Source organism: Engystomops pustulosus, chromosome 4 (genome assembly GCF_040894005.1).
Source record: "Engystomops pustulosus chromosome 4, aEngPut4.maternal, whole genome shotgun sequence".
NCBI classification, from domain to species: domain Eukaryota; kingdom Metazoa; phylum Chordata; class Amphibia; order Anura; family Leptodactylidae; genus Engystomops; species Engystomops pustulosus.
This window is the reverse complement of record NC_092414.1, coordinates 16,379,825-16,398,450: the sequence shown is the minus strand read 5'-3', so window position 1 is coordinate 16,398,450 and position 18,626 is coordinate 16,379,825. Positions and strand designations below refer to the sequence as shown.

Here is an 18,626-nt window from a genome sequence, read left to right as displayed (position 1 = left end):
ATTTTCTACTTTCACAATGCAACCAATCACAGAGCAGCTCTCAGTATTTCTGAGCAGTTTTAGAAATAAAAGCTGCAATTTGATTGGTTGATATGGCCAAAATTACATTTTGGGCACTTTAAGGATCATTGAGGCCCTATGATAAAACTTCTGGGATGCCTTTCTGTGGGTCCTCTTGCCTTTGTATAATCATTTTATAATCTGGAATCTTTAGTGATCCTGAACATGTTAGAAATTTGGGGTGAAATTTATCACAAGTGTCTGGAAAGCTAAAACTAGTCAAGTTGCTCTTGGCAACCAGTTACAGCTCAGCTTTCATTTTCCCACAGAAGTTTCTAAAATGAAAGCTGAGCAGTGATTGGTTGTCCTCTCAATTGTGATAAAGTCCCCCAATTCATTAAAAAAAAAAACTTTTATAGCTGGGGAAAAAAATAACAGCAGCAAAATAACTTAGAAATAAGTTTTATTTGGAATGTGACTAAACTGCGCATGCGCCTTTCTCTCTCACCGCTTTATCAATGGGACGCTTCATCGGAAGACCCGTATGCAGCCTAAGGCGCCTGCGCGGCAGCGGATCTCGCTCTTTCATGAATGGGGCCGTTGAAGCTCCGCCCTCTCCTCCCGGCCGTTACTGGCCGAGTCTGCGCACTAGCTCCCAACCTGTCGGCGCTCTTACAAAATGGCCGCTTGACGACGTTTCCCGCCCTCTTGGTGTTGCCGGGTGGAATGTGTCTGTGAGGGGAGAGCGGGCGGACGTGTGCGCGGCGTGACGTGAGCAGAGGCCTCGCTCGTGTCTGGCGGAGGTCAGTATGGAGGCCCCGGGGTGACGGGGGAGAGCGCCAGCCGGGAGGCTGCAGGGGCCGGGGCTGCCTCATGGCACCGGGGGCAGTGATACCCCATACACCTCTCTGTATATACAGTATATAGCTACCTCTATATATACCCTCTATGTATATACAGTATATAGCTACCTCTATATATACCCTCTATGTATATACAGTATATAGCTACCTCTATATATACCCTCTCTGTATATACAGTATATGGCTATCTTTATATATACCCTCTCTGTATATACAGTATATAGCTACCTCTATATATACCCTCTCTGTATATACAGTATATAGCTGCCTGTCTATATATACCCTCTCCGTATATAGCTACCTCTATATATACACTCTATGTATATACAGTATATAGCTACCTCTATATATACCCTCTCTGTATATACAGTATATGGCTATCTTTATATATACCCTCTCTGTATATACAGTATATAGCTACCTCTATATATACCCTCTATGTATATACAGTATATAGCTACCTCTATATATACCCTCTATGTATATACAGTATATAGCTACCTCTATATATACCCTCTCTGTATATACAGTATATGGCTATCTTTATATATACCCTCTCTGTATATACAGTATATAGCTACCTCTATATATACCCTCTCTGTATATACAGTATATAGCTGCCTGTCTATATATACCCTCTCCGTATATAGCTACCTCTATATATACACTCTGTATATACAGTATATGGCTACCTCTATATATACTCTGTATATACAGTATATGGCTACCTCTATATATACTCTGTATATACAGTATATGGCTACCTCTATATATACTCTGTATATACAGTATATGGCTACCTCTATATATACCCTCTGTATATACAGTATATTGCTGCGTGTCTATCTATACACCCCAGTATGTATACAGTATATAGCTGCCTCTCTATATATACCCTCTATGTATATACAGTATATAACTGTCTCTATATACCCTCTGTATGTATATACAGTATATAGCTTCGTGTCTGTATATACAATCTATGTATATACAGTATATAGCTGCATGTCTATATATACAATCTATGTATATACAGTATATAGCTACCTCTATATATACCCTCTATGTATATACAGTATATAGCTACCTCTATATATACCCTCTATGTATAAACAGTGTATAGCCTCATCTCTGTATACTCTGTATGTATATACAGTATAGCTGCATGTCTATCTATACACCCCAGTATGTGTATACAGTATATAGCTGCCTCTATATATACCCTCTATGTATATACAGTATATAGCTGCCTCTATATATACCCTCTGTATATATATATACAGTATATAGCTGCATCTCTATAACCTCTGTATGTATTTACAGTATATAGCTGCGTGTCTATATATACAATCTATGTATTTACAGTATATAGCTACCTATATATATACCCTCTGTATGTGTATACAGTATATAGCTACGTGTCTCTATATACCCTCTGTATGTATATACAGTATATAGCTACGTGTCTCTATATACCCTCTGTATGTATATACAGTATATAGCTACCTCTATATACCCTCTGTATGTGTATACAGTATATAGCTGCAGCTCTATATGTATGTACAGTATATCTATTTCTCTCATATGTCTATACAGTATATAGATACATCTCTATATACCCTCCCCATGTACATACAGTATATAGCTATATCCGTCTGGCCATAGTCAGATTGTATATAATACATCCTGTAAGTAGTTAAAGGGGTTTTCCATCTCTGTGAAGTCTGTGTGGTGGGGACTGTAGAACTGTCTCTTAATCCTTGGCGGTGATAGCACCTTGTCCTAGATGTGACAGTGGAGGATGAGCTGATCGCTGCTGCAGTGCGAATGGTGGTTGTGGAGGGTTGAAGGGGTTGGCCACTTATTCCTAACTGTACCAGGGTAAGTATAAGCCCCTCATAGCATCACCCACAGTATTAATAATCTACCACGAGGAATCTACCATCTGAAGTTGATCTAATGGTAGATGCCTCATGTCCGGCTCTAACCTTTAACTTGCTAATCCTAACCTGAAATTTTAACAACTTGAATAAAAATGTAATGTAAATTAGATGTAGGGGCTCCTGGGGAGTGATGTAGCTGTGCGGGCACGGGGTACTTCATGCCCCCGTGGCCATTGTGGTTACACCTCCCGGTACGATGTCCTGGTACTGCCTGCGCGGCTACTCCACTACCCAGGAGCCTCTGCACCTAATTTACATATAAGTTTATTCAAGTTGTTAAAATGTTAGGCTTCATCCCGGGGAGCTGCGTAAAGCCCTTTAAAGGGGTAGTCCAGTGACAAGTTATCCCCTATGATGGGATGGAGGATATTGTGCTGATTAGTGTGGGCCTTAGTGAGACCCTCGTGGATCACAAGAACGGGGTCCGTTGTTCCTTAAACAGAGCAGACGGTTGAATAAATCAGCAGGACACATGTCCATCTCTATGGTGGTGACGGAGACAGCCGGGCCGTTTCATAGGCAGTGACTGGAGCTGTAATGCACATGTGCGGGTGGCTGCTCCATTCACTTAGTGTGCAATGCGGTGGGGGGGGGATAATGGACCCTTGATGGTTATTAAATCCATGCGAGTCTCCTCACTGAGAACCCCACCAATCAGCAAGTCGGCCCCCATCCTGTGGATAGGATGGCTTGTTGTGACTGGTCATTCCCTCTAAAGGAAATCTACTATCAAATCCATCATAAAATTAGCATAAAGCTCTGCTAATGAGGGCATTACCAGAGCCTCCCAGTGCTGTAGCTTGACAGGCTGTCACCACCTCCCCGGCAGTGTGTGGACAAGTGAAAGAAGTAAAAAAAGAAAAAAAACTTAAAGGTGATGAACTGGATAGGTTATCCTGTGGGTAGCTGAAGAGCTGATCCCTAAGGCTACATTCAGACGGCCGTTGCCCGCCTCATCATGGCACAGTGGGCAATGGCGACGCGCTGGGAGAGGAGGTGAGCGCAGCTCACCCCTGCCCCTCTCCATAGGAACATATGGCGCACGGCGTGGTACTACGGAAAAAGAGCGCCCATTGCCGTCTATGGGGAACGTATATCGGCTATATATGCGTCCCCCTTGCGGCAATGTGAGTGCAGCCTTAGTCTGACAACTGGGACCCCGACCTGTTCATTGCAATGGGTAGAGCATGTGTTCTGCCACATTCGGTTGTATGGGAGTGATGGAAATCGCTGAGCACAGCGATGGGTTTCTACGGCACCTACATTTACGATCAGAGTATTGGAGATGCCCTCAGCTGACACCCGCCCCCCCTTCCCCCGGCACTCGCATGCAATCACGACTTGCCCATCCACCCATTAGTAAAACACTCTTCTATTTACAACCTGCAGCAAATATGCACATCCATGACAGCGACATTACAGACCCAAGCCCACACCCCCAAACACACCGTGAAAAATCTCTCATCTACGGTCTGGCTTTTTTTTTTGACTGACATGCTTTAGGGAGAAGTGAGATTTACCAAAATCTGGCTTGGTACCTAGCCCCAAAAGTGGACCTCTGTCTTGCTTTGCTTAGGGACTGTATAATTAATACAGGCACAGACCTTTGGATCCATGTCACTGATAAGAGCCAGATCCTGGTCAGCAGGTATCTATATATGTTCTCCGCCTAGTCCTCGGGTAACCCCGGCGGGTGAGGTCAGGAATGTTTTCTCCTTGTAATTAGTGGAACCTTTCCAAAGTATAAGGCTGGTAGCAGACGGGTGCGGCGTTCAGTTCATTTGTAACATTTTCAATGTTTTTGTTTCAACATATAAACAATAATTTTTTTTATTAAATATTGGACAAACTATTGAGAGCCTCTGCCCTCACTCAGAACTACTCTCCCATGCTTTCAGTACATGATAGAAGTCCCTTGGGAAGGTATGAATTTGGAAGTCAGAGTCCCCACATGGTGTTCAGTCCAGGGGCCATTGAAATCTGATGGTAGAGGGTTGAGCCTCAGCATAAAGAGGGGCCTCAAAGTTCTCCGTAGTGGGCGGAAGCTGTAATCAGTGATGGATGTAGTAACAGCTTCCGACCACTATATAAAGAGTTGTATATGACTTTATGCTGGGCCAAACGCTCATTGTGAACGCTACCAAACGCGTGTCCCCACCATCTCCCTGGCCAGGACGTTCCTACATATCTGCTTCTCGCTATAGTAAGGGGAATTGGACACCATAGACTACATTGCCAGATGTTCTGATTTACAAGGCGGATACAGCACAAGATCTGCCTGTGTGTTATACCGGATAGTATTTTGTAGCTTTTGCCTTGGGCCAGCCCCTTTAAGAACTTGCTGGCCAATTGGGTCCGACCCCATGGTGCCCCCCTGATTATGAGAACAGCAGTCACACGCCTCTCCTGAGTAATGGGGCCTATAAGTTACAGTTCTCACTGGCAGAAATGATGAGAATCCAGAAACTTTACATATTCTGTCCTTTTTCAGTGCAGGTAAAATGGCAAAGCGAGTAGCGGACAAGGAGCTGACGGATCGGAACTGGGATCAGGAAGAAGAGTCTGAGGATGTAAGTTTTATCCGCAGCTGGGTCCCAAAAAAGACGTTTGGGGGAATTTTGGTTGTTCACAAGACAAATCTGTCATGGCAGCGTCAGAGCAGAGAGTCCTGACTAAATATCTATAGTTTTACTGTGCAAAATTTTACACTGTTGTAGATGAAAAACCCATTGGTGTTCCCACTCTCTACACTACAGGACATGTGGATAGCTCTGCTTACCATGAACCTACTTTACAGGCCAGTTAGACAGCTTCTGTAAGTAGTGGTAGCTCTGTTTGGGCTCTTGTAGCCTTCTGATCATTGACTGTAATAAAATGGCTATTGAACCTTAACCCCTTACGACATGTGACTTAATACTACGTCACATGCCTGGTGCGGGTGCATGGAGAGGACTCACGGGCTGAGCCCTCTCCATAGCCGGTAAGTCTTTGCTGCATATTGCAGCAAACACTTACTGTTAACTCCACAAGTTTTCCCACCGCTATATCAGCACTTTGTAATGAATGAGGAGGAAAATCCCCATATACTGCCATACTGTAGTTAAAAAAAAAAATAAAGTTAAAAAAAATTATGATAAAAAAAATAAATTCAAATCTCCCCCTTTCCCTAGATCTGATATAAATATAAACAGTTAAAATCATAAACACATTAGGTATCGACGCATCCGAAAATGCCCGATCTATCAAAATTTAATAGTTTTTCACTGCGTTTAACCCCGTAACGGAAAATGGCGCCCAAAGTCTAAAATAGCACTTTTTTGCCATTTTAAAAAATTGGGGGGGAAAAAAAATCTATAAAAAGTGATCAAAAAGTCATACAGTCCTAAAAATGATAACATTGTAAACGTCATCAAAAGTCGCAACGACGCCTCCCAAAGCTCTGTACACCAAAGAATAAAAAAAAGTTATTAGCACCAGAAGATGGCAAAATCCCCCCCCAAAATTTTTTTGTATCCCCTAATCCGTAAAATCCAAGCCCACAAGAATACGGGGCGAATGCAAATTTTCACCAATTTCACTGCATTTGGAATATTTTCCCCGTTTTCCCAGTACGCGGCATGGAATATTACATACCACCATTTTGAAGTAATTTATTATGAAGAAAATAAGCCGTCACACAGCTCTGTAAATGGAAAAAATAAAAAAAGTTATAGATTTTCGAAGGTGGGGAGTGAAAAATGAAACCGCAAAAACGAAAAAGGGCAATGCAGGAGCAGGACTCGTTTTCATTGTATTCCTTGAACCTCCCTGTAACCTAGAGTCCTGCTCCTCTCTTCAGACCCTGCTGTGACTGGGGGATTCCTTTTTTAAGAGAGACATGTACCACAAGTGTCTGTATTTTGACTACTCCTTAAAGGGCTTTCTTTAGGAGCCTGGAGAACAATCCTTTCTACTATCATGTGAATAGGGGGTTTGTCTTTAAATCAAATCTACCATTTGATTTCATGCCTTATGAACCAAACACACACTGATACTGCTGTAGCTACACTGATGCAGGCACAAATCTTGTTTAATCCCTTAAATGACTGGTTTAAACAAGATATGTGCGTGCATCAGTGTAGCTACAGAAGTCTCAATGTATGTTTGGTTCATAATGCATGAAATCAAATAGTAGATTTCCTTTAAAGGGGTTGTCCCAGCTTTCATGTTATCCCATAACAAGAGGATAGGGCCTTATTTGCTGATCGGAGGGGGTCTCAGTGATGAGACAGTCCTGCTCCTTTAATTACTATGGAGCTGACGCTGAGCGCAGCGCTCAGCAATTTCCCTCAACTCCAATGAAATGTATAGAGCAGAACAGTCATCCAGGGCCGTCTGCTCCATTACTCTACTGGAGCGACGAGGGGTCTGACTGAGGTACCTTGGACCACTCGTTTTCGTGATCTGTGGGGGTCTCATCACTTAGACCTCCACCGGTCAGCAAGTTAAGCCCTATCCTGTGCATAAGGCCTAACTTTGGTTTGTGGGGACAACCCCTTTAAGGATAGTTTTATTTATTTATTTTTTTGACGATTATATCTCGCAGGCAGGAACGTTCTCTGTTGCCAGTAAAGATGTTTTGAAAGGCAGAGAAATCAAGAAGGCAAAGCGGAGGAATATAGGAAGTGAGGTAAGAGCTCTTCTTTTACGTAACTCTGTGTGATCCATGTGCTGGTAAACGCTTATATTTTTTGTATTTCTTTCCCCTGTCCAGTCTGAGGGTAGCGGTGCTTTTAAAGGTTTTAAGGGTTTGTTTGCACCGTCTGCACCCACAAGTTTTAGCGGATTTGGAAGTGACTCGACTGCAAAACCAGCTCAAGTTCTGACCAACGGGAGCCGCACAACATCCTTGTTCACTTCAAAGCCTACATCGGGGGAAAGCAAACCATCATTTGGTGAGTTACAAGCTCTGTCTGGTGACTGTTTGTTGTACACTCACCGGCCACTTTATTAGGTACACCATGCTAGTAACGAGTTGGACCCCCTTTTGCCTTCAGAACTGCCTCAATTCTTCGTGGCATAGATACAACAAGGTGCTGGAAGCTCCTCAGAGATTTTGGTCCATATTGACATGATGGCATCACACAGTTGCCGCAGATTTGTCGGCTGCACATCCATGATGCGAATCTCCCGTTCCACCACATCCCAAAGATGCTCTATTGGATTGAGATCTGGTGATTGTGGAGGCCATTTGTGTCCAGTGACCTCATTGTCATGTTCAAGAAACCAATCTGAGATGCTTCCAGCTTTATGACATGGCGCATTATCCTGCTGAAAGTAGCCATCAGATGTTACAGGGTACGTTGTGCTCATAAGGGATGGACATGGTCAGCAACAATACTCAGGTAGGCTGTGGCGTTGTACCAAGGGGCCCAAAGAGTGCCAAGAAAATATTCCCCACACCATGACACCACCACCACCAGCCTGAACCGCTGATACAAGGCAGGATGGATCCATGCTTTCATGTTGTTGACGCCAAATTCTGACCCTACCATCCGAATGTCGCAGCAGAAATCGAGACTCATCAGACCAGGCAACTTTTTTCCAATCTTCTACTGTTCAATTTCGATGAGCTTGTGCAAATTGTAGCCTCAGTTTCCTGTTCTTAGCTGAAAGGAGTGGCACCCGGTGTGGTCTTCTGCTGCTGTAGCCCATCTGCCTCAAAGTTCGACGTACTGTGCGTTCAGAGATGCTCTTCTGCCTACCTTGTTTGTAACGGGTGGCGATTTGAGTCACTGTTGCCTTTCTATCAGCTCGAACCAGTCTGTCCATTCTCCTCTGACCTCTGGCATCAACAAGGTATTTCCGCCCACAGAACTGCCGCTCACTGGATGTTTCTTCTTTTTCGGACCATTCTCTGTAAACCCTAGAGATGGTTGTGCGTGAAAATCCCAGTAGATCAGCAGTTTCTGAAATACTCAGACCAGCCCTTCTGGCACCAACAACCATGCCACGTTCAAAGGCCACAAATCACTTTTCTTCCCCATACTGATGCTCGGTTTGAACTGCAGGAGATTGTCTTGACCATGTCTACATGCCTAAAGCCGGCGCTTGCAAACGCAGACAAAGTCGCGCCCACCGGGGCGGGCCTCGGCCCGATCGCATCAGCGTTTCTATGGAAACGCCTGCGATCGGGAACGAGCCGCCGGTGTTTTGCGTTAATTGTTTTGGCGCCGGCCTTAATGCACTGAGTTGCCGCCATGTGATTGGCTGATTAGAAATTAAGTGTTAACGTGCAGTTGGGCAGGTGTACCTAATAAAGTGGCCGGTGAGTGTATGTTTAACTAGTAAAAACTGAGATTTCTTCATGACTTTGTTTCTGTATTTGTGATTTCTCAATGGCTCTGCAGAAGTTACTTCTCTAAAGTGCTAGAAAACATTTTACATTTCCATTCGGTGCTTGTGACTATATTATACTTCATATCTCTTTCATTCAGGAGGGTCTCTCTTTACAAATGGCCCGACATCCTCAGTCGTTGACGGATCTTCTAGCACTGCAAAAACCAATGGAGAGAATCCTTTAACTACCTCTAGTTCCGCTCCAAGTAAGTCCAACTCGAGTGACTACAACAAACAGCTGTCGTCCCTGAACACATCTGTGCGGGACTGGATTGTGAAACATGTGAACGCCAATCCACTGTGCGACCTGACGCCCATCTTTAAAGACTATGAGAAACACCTAGCAAGCATTGAGCAGAAATATGGCACAAGTACAGACAGTGGATCTGATAGTGATGGCTCCAAGGGCACCCCAACCCTTCCTTCATTTACCCCCTCAAAAGTGGAGACCAAACCATCTTTTACTTTCACCCTCAAAGAGAGCAAATCTGAACCACCGGCTGAGTCCTCCCCAGAGAAGAAGCCTCAGGCGTCTTCCCTGTTCTCATTCGGTCAAAAGACGGACACTCCTAGTGGTTTTGGTTCATTCGGCTCTGGGACAGCCGCTGGATTCTCGTTCACAGCGGGCGCCGCCAGTCTCTTTGGTAAAGATTCAAGTAAGGGCGGAATCGGAGCATCGTCTTTCTCAGTTCAGCCGGCGTCCACAAACAAGAAGGAAGAATCTGGTAAGTGGCTAGATGCCAAGTTTGGGTGCTAAACACTGACCGGGTCAGAGCTTTGTCTGTCCTACAATGGCCACTCTATGCTATTGCAGCTCCAAAATGAGTGTGAGCTCTCTGTATTAGCATAGCCAGAACTCTACACACTGTGCTGAGCTGTCTGCACCCAGCTTATAGGATAGGCCATTAACTGTCAGTATTGGTCCCCTATAACATTGCAGCATCTCAGTTGGTTACTTAGAAAATTGGTGGCTCACTAGATGATCAGTAATCTTCTGTACGTCACTAATCCAAAATAGATTTTACTTAGAAGCCACATGTTAAATAAGTTTGATATCAACCAGTCTGTGGATGGCGAGAACAATCTAATCGTAGAGCCTCTGACCTATCTCACCCCATCAGTTGGAATATCTCCTATAGCGGAGCACTGTTCTCCTCAATTTCCAAAGTATTGAATGAAGCGACCGGATGCAAGCACAACCTCCCGCATCATTCAGTTTTTGAGAAAGTGACCCCCATGCTCGTGGACTGGGGTGGGAGGGGGTTGGACCCCCATCAATCAGATTGTTACACCTTGTCCACAGGATAGAGAATAACAATCAAAGTTGGTACAGCCCTATGCATGGAGGCAACCTCCTTGGTCACATGGGAGCAAATAAGGCTAATGTTTAGGCTCTATTCAGATTGCTCATATGTTGGGTTTTTGTGCATTTATTTACTTCCCGCTGTAATTTCAGGAGGAGCAGCTGAAGAGGAAGAGGCCGAAGAGCCACCAAAAGTAGTTGTTCAAGAAATAAAGGAAGATGACGCCTTCTATTCCAGAAAGTTAGTATCTGATGTTCTGTGATTTTTCTTATTGTGCGATGTAAAACTTGCGCTCCGGTTATTACTTCAGATTCTCCATGAGAAATTCATTGTCTCCAGATAAACCTCTCTTACCATGTCTAGTCTATACTCCTTGTTGTGCTCGTATATTAGAGGCTTTAGGAAGGCATTGGGACTTTCACATGTAAGTCATAAATAGAAAGCCCTTCAAGCATAATGGCAGAAACTTTCTTCTAGACCTTTTCACTGGCCTAATGTGTGTCGTGTTACATCCATTGTCCGCTGCCCACTCATGAGTTTACATCCGTCTTCCAGGTGCAAACTGTTCTACAAAAAAGACAATGAATTTAAGGAGAAGGGGGTCGGGACCCTTCATTTGAAAACTTTAGAAGATCAAAAGACTCAGCTGCTTGTCCGTGCTGACACCAACCTCGGTAAGTGCCAAATCATCAACAGTGCAGAGTTAGACTGCATTCACACAACTGTACGGGGACATGTATACGGCCGCAAGCTTGTGGACGCACATACATCCCCCCTCCCCCCATAGGCTGGCAATGGGCGCACAGAGCAATGAGGTGCTGCACCGTACCGCTCCATACACGGGGAATCTTTCCCCTGTTACGGCGTCGTGCTTCGCTATGTAGAGGGGAGTTGTCACCACTCCTCTCCGTTACGGTTTCTGTAGCCTTTAAAGATCAAAGCACAATTTATAACAAATCCCTTGTGGGCCGTTTGTAGCCATTGAATGAATTGGGCAGTCGGACATGTGTGTGGCTGCTCCAATCACTACACCGATACTTTAGTGAATTGCTGAGTTCGCTGCTCTGTGTGAGCGTTTCCTGCATTGTTGTTCTCCTGCCAGCAGGTGTCTCTAGTGCATAGAATAGACTCGCCGAACAGACTTGATAGGTCATGGAGGTATAGACACCAGGATACAAGTGATGAAGGTTGGAATAACTTTATAGGAATGATTTTAGTCGTATGCCATCACACTGCCCCATGTATTTTTAGTGGGCCCATATGAACGGTCATGTCTGAGAGCTCCCGGAAAATAGATAGGTCAGGTGTGGCACTACCACACAACCTCCTTACAATCCCTTGGTGTTGCTCCTTAATTGCACGACTAACAATTTCTACGCAGTATGTTGTAGAATGCTTAAAAGGCTACTTTTAAATGTCAAAAATTACATTGTATTTTTTGGTAAAAAAAAAAAACCCCTGCAGTTTTATTTTTACTAAATTTCCTTCAAAATTTCAGGCAACATCCTGTTAAACATCTTGGTCCAGCCGTCTATGCCATGCTCTAGAACGGGGAAGAACAACGTGATGATCGTGTGCGTCCCTAACCCTCCCATTGACGAGAAGAACCCGACTGTTCCCGCCACCATGTTAATCCGAGTCAAGACCACAGAGGATGCTGACGAGCTGCACAAAATTCTCCTGGAGAAAAAGGGGGCTTAACACCCCCACCTCCCCAAGTGTCTTCATGGGATTCTTATCTTTTTGCCAAGTTGCTGCTCATTTATTATACTGGAGGGTTGCCATTCTTCAAGTCATGATCTTTTTGACCCACGTGTCTTCTCACTGCCGAGAGTGTTTTTCGTAAGTTTTTTTTTTTTTTCCCTCGGGGGAAAGATTCGGATGGTAATAAAGCTTTAAGGAAATCGGTGTGTTATGTGCGAAGTCACGGAGGGATGGAATGTGTCCGTGTGAACGGCGGGGGTCAGCGAGGTCAAAAGTTTAGTCCTGCAGGAGAAGCAAGGTGCGGTGTGATGGTCAAGAACTTCACGTGCGCCGCGCTACACTGCTCTGTGCTCTCCTCCACCCTGAGTGGAGATTATTTTCCTTTTTGTTTTGGACAGTCTGAGTTTTCTAATGTATAAATTGGAGAAATGTCTGTTTTAAAGTTTTGTTTTGGAGGGAGTTCTCTTCAAAACGGCGCAGATGTCTTAATGGGGTGGGGGGGGGGTTATCCTGACCTGTAATGTAAGTGATTATCAGATTAGATCATGTGGGGAAGGTCTGACCTCCATGACCTCAACCAGTTGTGAAATTGAACCAGTTGAGAAGCACTCAAATAATTTTTTTTTTTTTTTTTTTTTGGTTGAGAATAAATGTGGATTTTGGCCTCTTTAGAGCAAATAAGACCCAGTCTTATTTTCACAGAAACACGATTTTCTTCACTCAAAATTCTTAGTCTTAGATCTCATGGTGAACCCCTGTGGGTTCAGTATAAAATCTGGTTCCCAGGCTAATTTAAAAGCAGACGGGGAGGCAGCATTTTCAGTATTGATCCACAATGTAATCCTATAGTAGTGTATGGTGGCTCATCCATCCCACAATGCAGAGTAAATCCACTTCCACTCCCAGTGCAGAATTCTTCTTCTTTTGCATTGCAAAAGTCTGTCACATGATAAAATAAAAAAATTGTAGACGTTAAAGGGAACCTGTCATCAGCTACTGGCCTAATAAACCACTACCAGAATATTAGCAAGCAGCGTCTAGAGTCTTTGTTTCTATCATTATCCAGTGTGGTGGGATCATCCAGAAAATCAACTTTGAAGTGAGATGTAAATTGGTTGAATAAAGTCTATATTAGAGTTCAACACTGAAGTAAACGCTGAACATCTACCCCTCTATCATAGAAATCAGAGGTCTGGGGATATAGGGCCATCAATTTACAGTGAAGAGCTTTATGAGGAAGAGAGAGCTTGACTTCAGAGTTAAAATCTCTGCCTCCTTGACTACTTATACAAACAATCTCATTTCACAGTCAATTTTCTGGATGATGCCACCACACTGGGCCATGAAACAAACTTGGTCTGGGAGGTTTCTACTGCTTGGCAATGTACTGGTTTATTAGGTCAATTTCTGCCGACAAATTGCCCTTTAAGGGAACGTATTTGGCTGCAGATTATGCACTTACATCCCAGATGAATAATCTGATTTATTGTGAGTTTTCAGAATGTAGAGTGGATGGTTTTGGATAAAGTCTCTACTTGCCAATAAGATTTTGTGCTGAGGCATCATGGGAATTACAACAGAGAAATATGGATCTTTACTGCAGGTTGAGACACTTGTATTGTATCATCTCTATTAAGGTACAGGAGGCGGGGATGGAAAAAATATTGCTGCGGTGCTTCATGCAGGTGAATGAGGTTGGTTTCCATTTCCTTGCACAACTGTGCTACTCGGATGACATTGTGGACGGTGACTCTAGTATCCAGAGGTTAGACCCCCCCCCCCCAAAAAAAAAAATGATCATGGCATATCCTAGCATAGCCCTTTTATTGTTGAACCTGAATTTCCTTAGATCCCCCTTCCTAACACCCCTTAAAGGTCTTTACAGCCAAGGAACACCAACTCTTAAAATTGATACAAAGTGCCCTTGTCCTATGCCGGCAATGCGGAGGGGGGGTTCAGGTGCTTTGTCCTGCTCTAAAGTTCTCATGTTTGGAGGATTGTTTGAGATCCTGGAGCTTGGAGAATCCCCCATTCTGTACGCTGATATTTGTGGTCTTGGGGAAATGTGGCTGCTCCTTTGATGTAGAGACATTGTCCTTGAATATGTTGGGAGTTGTAGTTGCACATCCACCTTTTAATGTTCTAAAATTTGGTATGTGACAATCCTTACTGCTCCAGGAGCCACATTTACTAAAGTCCACACAACCCCTTGATGGAACTGAATAGAGCTTCTCCATGGCATGCTGGGACTTGTAGTCCCATATCTATTGAAACCACAGATGCCTCCTGCGTTTGAGTCACGTATGGGTAAAATGGATCCCAAATTTTTAGCACCTGTGATGCAACATAACTGCGTCGTCTTCTGTATGAACCGTTGCGAGCACTGGACGTCTGACTAACTGTACAATTACTTGACAATGTATTTCTCCTCCTCTGTTATGTTTTACACTTATGAATCAGATTGCACAGGAACGTACTAAGTATTTGACTAATAAATTGATTAGTGGTCACCCCACCCCGAAATGGCTTGTTAATATCGGGGAGGGTTACTTTAAATTTTTGCAAGTTTGGGTTGAATGATAACATTAAATTTGATATGACTGAGCCTGGATCCTGAGCAGGGCTGTGGAGTTGGAAAGCAAAATTTCTTACCCCAACTCCACTGTCCTGTTTTTCCTGGATATCCTAGCAGAGGTAAAAAGTAGCAAATAATGCCCAGTGCCTAGTTCCTCTGATCTGTAACAAAGGAGCTTCACTGCTGAGCATGTACATAAAGTGCAGCCACGTTAATCTCAACTAAAAGCCTGAAACTTCTGCATTTGGTATGTTTTGATGTACATTATTTAGGCTGGCATGACATGGTGTCTCTTCATGTTTTGGGGGGGGGGTAAAGTGGGAGCACCTAATGAAGGGGAAATGGGTGTATGACATTAGAAAAACATGGCTGCCTTCCAGAAACTAAGCCTTAGGGAAAGTGTGGGGAATACATTGAAAGTAATACCAGACATCGGTAAGTGGGTAAGTGTCTCTTATAATCCTGTTTTGACAAGAAATCTGTGACTATCTCCAGTCCAGGTGCAATCCATTCTACTCTAATGGGGTGAGTTTTTTTTAAAAAGAAAGTTTAGGCTTAACAAGTAGTCTATATATCGCTGTTACCGTGCATAGTAATGTCTATCCTTTTTGCCTTTTAGTAATGTCGGCACATCAGCTTATGAGTTCACCTTGTGCCAAAGCAAAAATTGCTGAACTTCTCTAGTTTGTCCTACGCCTAGAACAGAGACGCAACAGGGTGACGATTGCTTAGCACATAGCCGAGTTACCATCTTATCCCTGGTTCTGTGTACTACTCAAAGTAAGTTACACTTGTACATCCCTGCATCCACCAGATGTATAATACATGCACATTTCAGCTCATAGGATGCACCTGAAAGGAAAGGACTTCTCGGTGAGTGTCACAACGTGCAGGTATTTGTGCTCTTCCACTTTGTGATTCTTTAGTATTCTGAGCTCCAAACGCCAATACCCTGCATAGACCACCATAGCCACCACTAGGGGGAGCTTACTGCATACTGGATATATGTTGAACTGTATCCTGTATGTAGGGAGCTCGCTTAAGTCATGAATACAGTTTCTTGTCAATGCAGGGGGTTTGGAGCTCTGTGTCAGGGAAAATACTCCATGCTGGTTGTTGCCAACAAGCCCCTTCCCAATCCGGTTGCATTGCGTCTCTGAACACAATCCAAACGCAGCCTGAGAGGATTTACCTAACCTGGAAGTCTAAGCAGACATTTGGAACTTCCGATTGCTCGGATCGAACAGACGAGAAAAGAACAATCTCCCTCCGATCATATTTATGCCCTATTTACAAGATCTATAGTTAATGACACAACCCCATTAACTGATGAACCGAGCAGCACAGTGCAAGTGCAGCATAGTGCTCCGATATCAAGGAGTCCTACGGTTATCCCCTGGATGAAAATTTGGCACTGAACGCTAAATTCAAGTCACACAATTCCCGACTTTCACAGCCTGTATCTCCGAATTTATAACAGATCTGTTTTCTATCTGAGGTTCTTATCTTAAGGCTGCGTTCACATTGTGTTTTGAAGTGCATTACAACAGCTGAGGAGCGGAGATTTGCCCAATTACATTGCAAGTTAACAAAAAAAAAAAAACACGCCAGATCTGATCTGGTGGAGATTTCTGCCATAGTCTCTACCAGTTTCGGAGACTATAATAAATGTGGTGGGTTTAGGTGTTCATGCCCCTGCCCAGAGATGCTCAACGTGGCATAGGTGGTCGTAATATTCTTCGAAATGGTAAAGGTGAGATTTGCTTGCTTTCTGTTAACGGCACCATAATTAGGGATAGGGAATTGAGGAGCCGGTAATAAAATGGACCGACACCACAAACCTATAATAAAAATTTCCAAGTTTCCTTTAAATCTCTGTTCTATTTCTGGTCTAAGGATTACGGCCAGGAGTGAACAACATGTATCGGTCCAAAGGGCCTTATTGCACACTGTCACAGTACAGCACAAAATGTCACCCCAGAAATGGTAATACAGCAATAAATAGCACCCCACCAACCAAATGCTACATTCAGAGCAGATAACTATTGATTCTGAAGACCCTCAGAGCATAAAACGAATAATACTGGAGACAGAGCCCTGAGCAGACAAAAGAAATAAAATCCTCTCCTTTTCTGCAGCTTCATCTCTCCTCCATGTTTTGCTCCATGTCAAATGCTGGTTGTATGTGGGGACCTGCAGTACAGTATAGCTGACAAGTACTTGCCACTCCCGAGTCTTCACTGCTCTGGGTCCTGACATTGACACTTACAACCAGTGTCCGGATGCAAAGCCGCAGGAGAGGGGCCGGGAGCATTGACAACTTCTCAGCTTCACTAACCACTACCCGGCCTCCTGCAATGATCTGCCATCAGTTATGGAAGTGCTCATTGCAGGGTGCATGTGGAATGTATGTGGCTGCACTTTATGTACATGCTCAGTAGTGAAGAGGAATAAGACGCTGGGATGGAAAGCCGGGGTTTATCTCAGCACTGATAGAGAGATGAGAAAAACAGAATGGTGGAGTCGGAGATTTGGCTTTCTAACTCCACAGCCCAGAATGTAATTGGGCAAATCTCTGCACCTCAACCCAAGATAAGGGCTCCCCCTCTTTATATACTATAAGACGTGGCCTTATATATATACACACACGCACAGCAGGATGCCAGTCAGTAACGGGTTTTATAGAAATTATATGTAAAAATTGCACACACTCCGACATAAATGACATAGAAAAAGCATAGAAAACATTTGGCTGTTCTAGTCTGCACTTAGAATTACACTTCAGATATTAAAACAAAACAAAAAAAAAACACAACATAGACTCCTCAAAACCCGATCTAGCGGCGACCAATAAGTTTTTTTTTTTTACCTCGTGAGGCCATTGAGAGATTCCATGAAGGTTACATCACAGCAACATTTCAGTCTATGAATTGTTCGGACCAGCCCAGTGTGGGTGGAATTTAAAGGGCATCTACTACTAGGATTAAGGACTATATGCAAATTAACCTGAGGGGTTCCAGGCTTCATAGGTGTTAATGGAGCCTGGAGCCCCTCAGATTCATTTGCATACAGTCTTTCATCCTGGTGGTAGATGTTCTTTAAATAAACCTTATAGTATTTAGTCCCAGTTTTGTTACAAAAAAAAAAACAAAAACATTTGGGACGGTCACCAATGGCGTCTATTTTTCATTGAATAGCTTGCGGCACTTTTTGAATTTTTACATGATGGGGGTTGTAATCCACATTATCTTCATGTAAAACACAAATTTAGCAAAAAAGTAAATAAAAAGTTACATAAAAAAATCTGACACATTCTGTGACATAGTCATGACACAAGGGATTATACACCCGGCGATGGCCGACATTCCACACATTGGGACGGTCCAGCTCCTCATCACTAGGAGAGAAGGTAGCGTTACATGATATGTAATGTCATCATATGTATGACCCTTACTCCTAATTGCAGGGTTATATAAACATGTTCCCTTTATCTCCACAGGGGGGCGGCCCTTTATAGTTAAGGATCCGCTGATCAATATCCTCAATCTAAATAAAAAAAGGTTAGTCACATTGGTTAGTTGTCGTTACATTAGCTGCATTGTTAAGTTCATTAGTAAAAGCCTGTATTCTATTCCAGAGCAGAACTCGTTATACAGCGCAGGAATCTTTAAGTGTTACATCTTTATATCATGTTTTGTACAGTGATTATAGGAGTTATGTGTAGTGCAGGGTGATGTCATGTGTATACCCAGCAGAATAGTGAGTGCAACTCTGGGGTATAATACAGGATGTAACTCAGGATCAGTACAGGATAAGTAATGTCATGTATGTACACAGTGACTGCACCAGCAGCAGAATA

At 43.5% G+C, this 18,626-nt stretch overlaps 1 protein-coding gene across 3 annotated transcripts; it reads left to right on the top strand.

Moving 5' to 3' along the window:
• Positions 1-602: 602 nt before the first annotated feature.
• NUP50 (nucleoporin 50) lies at positions 603-12,392 on the top strand. 3 transcript variants are annotated; one of them, XM_072145317.1, is made up of 8 exons: positions 603-803; positions 5,303-5,376; positions 7,392-7,475; positions 7,560-7,740; positions 9,283-9,909; positions 10,641-10,728; positions 11,044-11,162; positions 11,987-12,392. In XM_072145317.1, the coding sequence occupies exons 2-8, from the start codon at positions 5,308-5,310 to the stop codon at positions 12,187-12,189; spliced, it is 1,371 nt and encodes a 456-aa protein (XP_072001418.1). In that variant the 5' UTR covers positions 603-803; positions 5,303-5,307; the 3' UTR covers positions 12,190-12,392. The 3 variants fall into 3 exon arrangements, with proteins under 3 accessions (XP_072001418.1, XP_072001416.1, XP_072001417.1); XM_072145315.1 differs by having other exon boundaries at positions 5,298-5,376; XM_072145316.1 differs by lacking the exon at positions 603-803 and adding an exon at positions 810-910 and having other exon boundaries at positions 5,298-5,376.
• The last annotated feature ends 6,234 nt before the right edge of the window (positions 12,393-18,626 follow it).